The sequence below is a fragment of the Xenia sp. Carnegie-2017 genome, unplaced genomic scaffold (genome assembly GCF_021976095.1).
Source record: "Xenia sp. Carnegie-2017 unplaced genomic scaffold, XeniaSp_v1 HiC_scaffold_13, whole genome shotgun sequence".
Lineage (NCBI taxonomy): Eukaryota > Metazoa > Cnidaria > Anthozoa > Malacalcyonacea > Xeniidae > Xenia > Xenia sp. Carnegie-2017.
In genome coordinates, this window is record NW_025813436.1 from 10426271 (window position 1) to 10435894 (window position 9624).

General features: G+C 34.5%; 3 protein-coding genes across 4 annotated transcripts; 1 reads left to right on the forward strand and 2 right to left on the reverse strand.

Moving 5' to 3' along the window:
- Positions 1 to 1165: 1165 nt before the first annotated feature.
- On the reverse strand, positions 1166 to 5632 carry LOC124454445 (ubiquitin-associated protein 1-like). 2 transcript variants are annotated; one of them, XM_047005258.1, is made up of 7 exons: positions 5484 to 5632; positions 5222 to 5292; positions 4835 to 4891; positions 3206 to 4102; positions 2535 to 2717; positions 2124 to 2225; positions 1166 to 1384 (listed from the first exon to the last, which is right to left on the reverse strand). In XM_047005258.1, exons 1-7 carry the CDS (start codon positions 5500 to 5502, stop codon positions 1253 to 1255), a joined length of 1461 nt encoding a protein of 486 aa, XP_046861214.1. In that variant the 5' UTR covers positions 5503 to 5632; the 3' UTR covers positions 1166 to 1252. The 2 variants fall into 2 exon arrangements, with proteins under 2 accessions (XP_046861214.1, XP_046861221.1); XM_047005265.1 differs by lacking the exon at positions 4835 to 4891 and having other exon boundaries at positions 5484 to 5628.
- A 504-nt stretch (positions 5633 to 6136) lies between these two features.
- Positions 6137 to 8423, forward strand: LOC124457789 (RNA-binding protein 8A-like). The gene is made up of 6 exons (XM_047007964.1): positions 6137 to 6218; positions 6424 to 6480; positions 6567 to 6644; positions 6989 to 7125; positions 7194 to 7327; positions 8149 to 8423. The coding sequence occupies exons 1-6, from the start codon at positions 6149 to 6151 to the stop codon at positions 8162 to 8164; spliced, it is 492 nt and encodes a 163-aa protein (XP_046863920.1). The 5' UTR covers positions 6137 to 6148; the 3' UTR covers positions 8165 to 8423.
- On the reverse strand, positions 8242 to 9623 carry LOC124457781 (peroxisomal membrane protein 11B-like). The gene is made up of 3 exons (XM_047007952.1): positions 9485 to 9623; positions 9054 to 9169; positions 8242 to 8973 (listed from the first exon to the last, which is right to left on the reverse strand). Exons 1-3 carry the CDS (start codon positions 9547 to 9549, stop codon positions 8477 to 8479), a joined length of 678 nt encoding a protein of 225 aa, XP_046863908.1. The 5' UTR covers positions 9550 to 9623; the 3' UTR covers positions 8242 to 8476.
- Between the last annotated feature and the right edge of the window lies 1 nt (position 9624).

Consider the following 9624-nt stretch of genomic DNA (forward strand, 5'->3'; position numbering starts at 1 on the left):
CACAGTGTGAAATTCTCCTAAAGTCAGTAACCCTTGCTTTTCTGGAAATATTCATACGCATATATCAACATAGGTGGGAAAAAAAACACGGCAATAGAATCAGCTCTATTTTTGCCTACGTAAGTTTAAATACTATAACTAGTGAAGTAAGATTTTAAATGCAAAGCTGCTAATTGGGGGCTTGATAATCATCTTCTGGGCTTTTGAAACGTATTCACACAGAGAGAATGAAATTATAATGTTATAGAAAACCATGCTTGTTCATGACATCACTTCACATAACGAAGATTGTCGACAGCGTAAATCTTCGACTTCCAACATTCGTTTGATTGGTGTAGTTGAATTGATGAAGAGGGAAACATGGTTCCGACTTTAAAAAGTATGTGGTAAAAGGAGTTGAACTTTTAATGCTGTTGAACTAGAACATCACAACAAATCTAAAAATTTTTTACATTATATACCGCAAGTGACAAGGTGTATTCAAATTTTAAAGTGCGTTAAATATCTTGGGGGTACAGAAGAGGTGATGAATGATCTTGTGGTACATAAGAGGTGATGAATGATCTTGTGGTACAGAAGAGGTGATGAATGATCTTGTGGTACATAAGAGGTGATGAATGATCTTGTGGTACATAAGAGGTGATGAATGATCTTGTGGTACATAAGAGTTGATGAATGACGTTGGAGGTACATAAGAGGTGATGAATGATCTTGGGGATACATAAGGGGTGATGAATAATCTTGGGGGTACAGAAGAAGGGACGAATGATCTTGGGATACATAAGAGGTGATGAATGATCTTGTGGGTACATAAGAGGTGATAAATGAACTACTAAAGTGTGGACGGGTCACATCATAGATAAAAAGGGTGACTGAAAATGACTATTTAATACGGGGGGTTGCCCCTATTTTAATGAGTTAACTGGGGGTGCCTACACTAAATCAGAAATCTTTGAGGTACGTGGAAGTTCAATTTTGAAATAAATCCTTTTTTCGCATCGTCAATAAATAGTAATGTAATTTCACATCATACTTTGCACAAATGCACCTTTGTAGAAGATATGTTCTTTACATTTTTTCATTCTTTTCGTGTTATAGAAGAAATAATTCTTACTAAAATAAACTGCGTGAGGCTAAACACGTCATCTACAATCAAAATATCACATAAGAATATGACTTAAGTATCTTCGTACAAGTCACATAATCTGTTTATAAACAATCAAAAACTCATCGCTTCTTATATTAGACTGTTCTAGCTAGCATTTGTTAAAATATCAAGCGTTTTATTGTCATCGCATTCCGACTTTTTTAACGCCTCGAAAACTTTATTTTCTTCGAAGCCCAGTTCTTTAAACTTTACAATTAATTTGAGGAATTCTTTCGCCTAAATAAAAAAGTTAATCGATGAAAAAATTTATACATTAAAACAACGCAGTACTTGTTAATTCTTCAAGAAAACCTTCGCAGAATAGTCAATGCAGTCGTCATAAGGAAGTTGTATAATAGTATTTGTCTAAATCCAGACTTTTGCCATCGATTTTTTGTACTTTTTATGTTTGAGTACAGAAAACATGTGTTTGAGTATTGAGAACGTTTATTTGAGTACATAAAACGTTTGTTTGGGTACTTTGGGTACAAAGAACGTAATTTTGAGTATGGAGAACGTATGTTTCAGTATAAAAAACATATGTTTCATTATAGAGAACGTATGTTTGAGTATAGAGAACGTTTGTTTGAGTATATAGAACGAACGTTTCAGTATAGGGAACGTATGATTTATTATAGAGAACGTGTGTTTGAGTATAGAGAGCTTTTTTTTAATTTATCGAACGTTTATTTGTGTACAGAGAACGTAATTTTGAGTATAGAGAACGTATGTTTCATTATAGAGAACGTGTGTTTGAGTATAGATAACGTATGTTTGAGTATAGAGAACGAATGTTTCAATATAGAGAACGGATGTCTCATTATAGAGAACGTATGTCTCATTATAGAGAACGAATGTTTCAGTATAGAGAACGAATGTTTCAGTATATAGAACATGTGTTTGAAGAAAAAATTGTACCTCAGAAAAAAATGTATCCCGTCAAGAAACACTATTTCCATACAATGTTTGTTCTCACCTTATTTTTGTCAGTGTTTTCCTTTAAAACCATTTCAACCTGACTGCTCGAAAATTCTCCATCATTACACAAATCATTCACCAATATAACATATTCTATAACCTATACAACATAAAGTATTGAAGATGATGCATTTCAAGACAAATTGAAGTGGACAAGAGGGATTGTGGCAAAGTGTAGACAAAGATGAAGATGTTCGCGTTAGCCCCCCCCCCAAAAAAAAAAAATTGACAACAATAAAACTCATCAGAAAGAAAATAAACAAGTTTTAACCACAATGTATAAATAATTTATCATTATCAATCAACTAATCAATTATAATTAATTTAGTGTTCAACTGACCTTCACCGATTCATAAGTAATTTTGTACTTTCCTACGGAATCTAAAAAAGTGAAATTATTAACACTCACCTCCTGTTGCTTGCATCCTAAATGTTTCACTGCTCGGGCAACTTGACCAACGTCAAATCCAATGCCTGATATCTGATCAACAAATTTTCTTTCTTCCACGGACAGCGAGGAACGAGGATCATTAATATGGGGCGTGGCTACATGATTTGGAGGTGAAATTGGCGGAAGACGAAAGGGTGCATCCTAAAATACATGAAACACCATAGGGAAATTCTCTAAAATTAAGCCTGCATGTAAACATTTTAAAGGTACCTTTATGATGTGTTATGTAATGTGCATTGGACGTAGTATTTTATGTATTTCTCATTACTTTGTCATTTAAATATTCACCTGGTTAAAAAGACAAGTGTGGGTCATAAACATGACGTACGTAACATGACGTCATAAACATGACGTACGTAACAAATTTGCCTTTGCAACTCTGATTAGAACAGAGAAAAAACTTCGGCAGCATATGTTTTTAGATAAAGTTACCATTGACCACAATTGATATCCTAAGCTTTGTAAGATGCTAATCATGGTCTATGCTTAGAGAGGCAAGAAAAACAAAGAATTATGGTGTAAATGTTGCACACACACAAGACAAGAAAATTTCTGTGTTTTTCTTGCTAATGTACCATTTTCCTATTTTCCATACAATTTTCCTTCATATACAGGTAAGTCAAACTTACATGAAAAATCATGTTATTGGCCTGTTTGCTCTTGCCAATGTTTTTCTTTGGAGGTAAAGGAGGCGGAGGGACGTCATATATGGGTTCACTTGTAGCTAATGTATCTTGACTGTTAACAATTGGAGGAAATTTACTTCTAGGTTTGGGAACTGGTTTTTTACCACTTTGTGAAGTTATTGCCTCCTCTGTTCGACTTTGAAAAGCGGACTCTGTTTCCATAGGAACACTTTTATTTGGATCACTTACACGATGTCTAGGTGGAGGGTTTACTGCTCCGGGTGGAAAGACCCTTAAAGCACCCGGGAGGGAAATTCTTCTATTTCCTTCGGCATTTAGTTGAGAATGTTGTGGTGGGAATTGATCACCATTCATTGATGTATTTTCTCCAGTAGAATTGGCATTCATAGGTGATGCAGAGCGTGTTTCATTCAAGTTGGAAGATTGATGAATTGTAGCTTTACCATTGCCAACTGTATTCAACATGTTTGATTTGTGGCTACTTGTGTCAGTATTACCATCTACACCATCTACACCTTGAGAACTCTCTGCGATACCACCAGCATTGTTCGAAACATTCATCTTAAAATTTCCTTCTGCTTTTGGTTGCAAGATACTTCTCAATGCATCCATATCGTTGATAGATTGCCGCTCAACTGATTCAAAAGGTGTGTCAGTATTGTCTTCAAAATCTTTATAGTTGAACTGTTCACTGGTTTTACCATTCACACTTGTTGCTACGGGAGTGCTTGATGTTGATATCGGTTGCAAGATCTCATTTCCAATGTTCGCAATGAAGGGATTTAGTGTTTTGGCTTTTTCTGCCTGTTCATGCTGTTGCCTCGCTTCTTTTTCAGCATTGTACTTCTTTATAACCTCCTGCTCCAGAGCAAAGTCATACTTAACGAAAGAAATATAAAATTTTCCCATTCAAAAAAGCATCCGATAGTTGATAAAAAGTTCTCAAAGAATTAAAGGAACAATCTACGTAGCACAAAGTAACCTACAAAATGCTACACTGTAAATTCTATAATCATGAATGTTGACAATAAGGATGTCGATAGACAGGGAGGTACCATGTTACTGAGTATGTCTATTTTCACTAAGATCCCAAGCCTAGAAAGCTGGAAAATATCAATCCAGGGCAGAGGCTTCAGAAGTTTTCAAAAGTTGTGGGTGTTCCATGTTTGCAATTTGATAATGTGAGAAACTTAGAATAATAATGAAACTGTTTCATATTACTTATTTTTGATAGTTTTTTCTTCCTTTTTTGGCATTGATTACAAAAATTGTCAAAAATGCAAAAACTCAGCGCCCAATATGTCATATATTTTCATGCAAGAAGCTAAATTTGTGGGTGTCCTTCCTATATAGAACACCAACATTCTAAAAGTTGTGGGTGCACTGGCACCCGGACACTCACGGCTTCCCAAGCCCCTGATCCAGGGGCTGACTCAAGGACAGAAATTCCCCCACACACTTTAAATTTTTTCTTTTCTGCTTAAAAACTTGGGGCACTAAAATTTGTCAAAATGTGACATATCTCGGGTGATGCAATTATCCTTCCTGTTGTCTGGGGGAGGTATAAGGGTCACCATGAAAAAATTGAATAACACGATAAATATTTCCTACCGTGAGACTCAAAAGTAGTGATTGATCCCTTGTCTTCCAACCAACAGGTAAAGTCACCTGACAAACGAACAAGTCAAGAAAAAATTTGAATGAGAAGCCAATTTTAAACAAACAGTCTAGAGGTTAAATGCTTTATGAAGTAATCAAAAATGTAACTTTTTTAAAATCAAACTTATGTATTTGCTTATGTAACTGTAAAAGATAGCAAATGGTCGTTTGATGTTTTATGTCAGTATATAATTTGATCAACATTAGCAGTTGTTCAATGTTTAACCCTTACACAGAAGTGTGATGATACTTTTGTGAGTCTATTTGGAAGATTTATTAGTGAATCAACCTGTGAAGGGTCTGTAATTTTTTTAAAGTAGAACGAATATGAGAAATCACCTGCGCTATGGCTTTGAATTTTTCTCCTATTTTCATTTGAACACCATTGAGGGCAACTGAACTGCCATAAACTAAAAGAAATTTACGAACATTTTTTCTGTGATAAGGAGTAGCTAGCATATGATGAATATTGCCCAATTTTAAAACGACGTTTTTCATAAGAATCATATACAAAGGAGACAATATTAAAATGAAAATCGTACCACAACAAACAGAATTTTCACGTACGAAATATAGAAAAACATAGTTAGAAAAAACATACCACTAGTGCTTCGCTGCATTGCTTCCTACGATACTAGAAATAACCAATGTGTTCACATTTCCCCCAAACAAAACCTTTCTCTCTGTAACAAAATCTTATTCACCATGTTCTTCGAAGCTTGTCTACAAAACAATATGATGTCATTATCAGACTCGTTAGCAATCGTAAATATCCGGAAATAGAACGATGCGATAATCCCACTATGATCCAGGATTAGTTCGCGATTTTATCCGAAAGGAAGTGACATCATTCTTTTCTTTCACTTCTTTTTACTTTCCTCTTTGTTCTCGCTTTAATTATTTTTCGCATCCTCTTTGGGTTTTTCATTTTATGACATACAGTGCTTATGTTTCTTTATGAGTACATGAACCATGAAATTCTTTTGTTTTCTTTTATGTAGAAAACTGCTGAAACATTATTTTAACGAGCCGGCGCATAACAAAAAAAACAATGAACGTGCTGTATGAGTTCATGCTACATAATTGAACGCTGAATCCGTAAACTTGAATCGAAAATACTGTAAGGCATTTTTATGTAATATGAACTATTAATTTTTCTTTTGTTTTCTCTTGTGGAGAAAACTGCTGTAACAAAAATTGCTGTATCATCATTTTAACGAGCATGCGCGTAACAGTTCTTAAAATTTACATAAAATCGTTTTCAAGATGGCCGAGACAGATGTTTTGGAGGTAGAAGTTGACGATCGCGCCGATTTTACTGAAGATGCTGGAGAAGGTCAGTTTTGAGACATGTGAACTGTAGGATACTAAGACATACTATCATGAGGTGTTTGAGAACGATAGTTAAAAGACAAATTGAAAGGAAATACGTTCAATCAAATAATGAATTTATGGTCACATGGTTAGGACTCACACATGTTTTTGGCGAATGTATAAAAGTTTCAGTAATGGAAATTATTCACCTTACTTCAACCTTATAGAGGGTGTTAAAAATTTGAAGAAGGGAGCGACGAAACGAAAAGGCAGAGGATTCAAAGGTCAGTAGTCTCATACTTTTCAGTTTGAACTGTCAGCAGTCCACACATCATTCTTCCTCTACACCTATTTTTATATCTTTTTGTAGATGATCAGAATCCTTCACTTAGTGAACCATATGATACTATAGAGACTGAACAAGGAGGTGAAACTGGACCACAAAGATGTATGCATTAATTTTTCATTAGTTTTTCATTGTTTGTTAATGTCGAACATAGAATTTTGCATATGTAGAACATACCACAGAAGGCAATTTAAGTTTTACCTTTCTCTCTCCCTACCTGCTTTTACATACTTTTAGAATAAACCTACACAATAATTAGGCTAACTTATGATTAGGAATAAGGTCAAGCTTTGGGTCATGCATCTAGGTTAATAAGTGGTGGCGTATTCTAAAACTATTCATGTATTTCACCAAAACACGATGAATGAATGCAGTTTTCTTTTACGATGAATTTTATTGATTTGATAGAGGAATTTACCGTAATATCTTACATCTTCTTTTTAAAGCTGTCGAAGGATGGATTCTTTTCGTGACAAATGTCCATGAAGAAGCACAGGAAGATGACATTTATGATCTCTTTTCGGAATTTGGTGACATAAAAAATCTTCAAGCTAATCTTGATCGCCGCACGGGATTTATGAAGGTACTTTAATGAAGAATTTTGTAAAAATAGATTGAAATATGTGTCAAGTTTGTTGGTCCTTTCATTAGGGATACGCACTTGTTGAATTTGAAACTTTCAAAGAGGCGCAGGCAGCAAGGGACGGTCTAAATGGGTCAGAACTTTTGGAGCAAAAGATATCAGTTGACTGGGCATTTGTACGTGGATCTAGTAAGAAGTCAAGGTATGTGTATGAATGCTTTTCTTAGATCTTGACCAGATGACAATGTCATGAAGTATAAAATAAAACAAAATCCAAAAATATATGTCTTCCAAACTCAAATTAAGCAATGACCAAGATGCAACTGAATCTATAATATTTTCGTTTTACTTCAAAACTATCAACATACAGCATGATATTTGCAAGCTGAAGTTGTATGTATGCAAAGCATTTTATTGGTTATTTACAATTAGTCATTAGTGTCTGGAAGATAAGTGATGTTCATAATTGCGGCAACAAGTTCATTAAAAGATGAGCGTGAAATCCTTACTTGCTTTTAGTATGGAGTTCAGATTTGAGAAATTTGAAATAAAGTGCTTCCATATTTAGGAGACATTGTTGTTTACAAACTTTTACAGCTACCATTTTGGTGGGAAAATTTATCATTGCAATTTGGCATTTGTGAGAATTTAGCTTTTATACTTCTGGTAATAATACTTGTAGCACTATCCTCTTTTTGGTATTTATTAAAATTACATAAGTGTTTTGAACAGTTAGATGGCCCAATCCTAACACTTGGGAATGTCGCCAGAGTTAAGAAAACCATAGAAAACATTTGCCTTTGGCTAGTGTTTGGCAACATTGCCTCATGCTTGCATTAGGTCATTCAAAATGGAAATTGTTTCATCACCAAAGCACAAGTGTGTGCCTGAGCCGATGTCTTGTTGTATATGGAATTGATTACAAGATGTATTTTTTCGTATTATGTTTTATTGTGTACTGTATGAATGTTTGATTTCCACAATTATGTGTAGTTAGTTTTCATCTGATGGTTTTTTCAATAGAAGTAGAAGAAGATAAAGACATTGCTGTTCTCAGATTCACCAAACATATTTGGTATTCTTTATGGTGGTTTGAAAAACTGATCGCGTACAAAATGAAGAAAAACTTTTTTATTCTAGTGGCATACACTTGAACATCTCTACATGTTGATTTTTGATTTTTTAAATGTAAAAATACGTACACCTGTAAAAAATTGTTGATTGTAAGACGTATTGTTTCCCCCATTATATTTACTTCAACATTTCCATATAAAATACATATCACCACAAGCCCTTGACTTAATTGTCCCTTTGACAATAATTTTACCACAAGTTCCAAATGATTAGAGTATCATGGTTTTAGTTTTAAATTGGGATTCCATGCAGTTGATGCACCGGCCAATGACGATATCAACCCTAAAATGCCGACTACTCCATTATTTATTGAAATAACACCAATAATATTAAGTGGAATGAGGAAATCCGCGCAATTCTTTACAGTATCAACAAAAACTTCAGGACGTGATTTGAACCTTTCGTGCCATGGCAAAACTTCCATATCATCATTTTTCTTCTCTGTAGACTTTAAAAGTGTGTAAATATCATAGATATTACGTGTCACACAGAATATTAGAGCAACGCACCAAATTTTCGACTGAAATTTTGACCATGCTTTGGAATCTGCTTTGTACAAACCCAGTCTTGTTGCCCACACAATTTGGTCAACAAGAAAATATAAAACTCTAGTTAATCGTATGGATACTGCAAGAAACCTCAGTGTGGTATCTTTTACATTCATGCTTCGAGCAGCTCCCTGAAGCATATCTAAGTATTTGCCAATGCGAAACACTAAAGGACAACATAAAGAACATTTTTGTCGACTTCTTTCAGCCTATTTCATTGTATGTGATTATATTTCTTATACTCACGTTTTCGAGATGTGCTTATGTGAACTTCAATAGTTTTTATCAATTTCAGTGTCTCTGCTGTAGCACCTTGCTTTTGAAGGAGATAGCCCAATAACTTTGATGTATATTGTAAAGTCCTTGGATCAGAAAAGAAAATGTTAATTAGTTTCAACATGACTGTCCAATTGGCTACGGATGAGTTACAAATAGCAAGGTATTTTGTAGGGAATAATGGGATAAAATCTTCACTTCGAGCAGTAATTATAAAATGACAAGCATCACGAAGTCAAAGAAAAGTGGCAGTAAAGAGTCTTGGCTTCATCCAAAGAGCACATGATTTTGCTCAAAAGGCATTCCTACGTGTCAATTGAGGGTCAAAGTATGAGCGAAATGTACTTCCAACATCGAACCATCAAAATGTGCCCTTACAAAAAGATATTTTTTTAACGTACCGACAAAGTTTATCTCGACCAATTGTTTGCCCATTGTATTTTACGACAGGAGCGATCAGTTCCATTTTCTAAAGTAAAATAATTGTCGCTAGCAAAAACAATCAAATTGTTTACCAATCTTCAAATCTATGATGTGAACT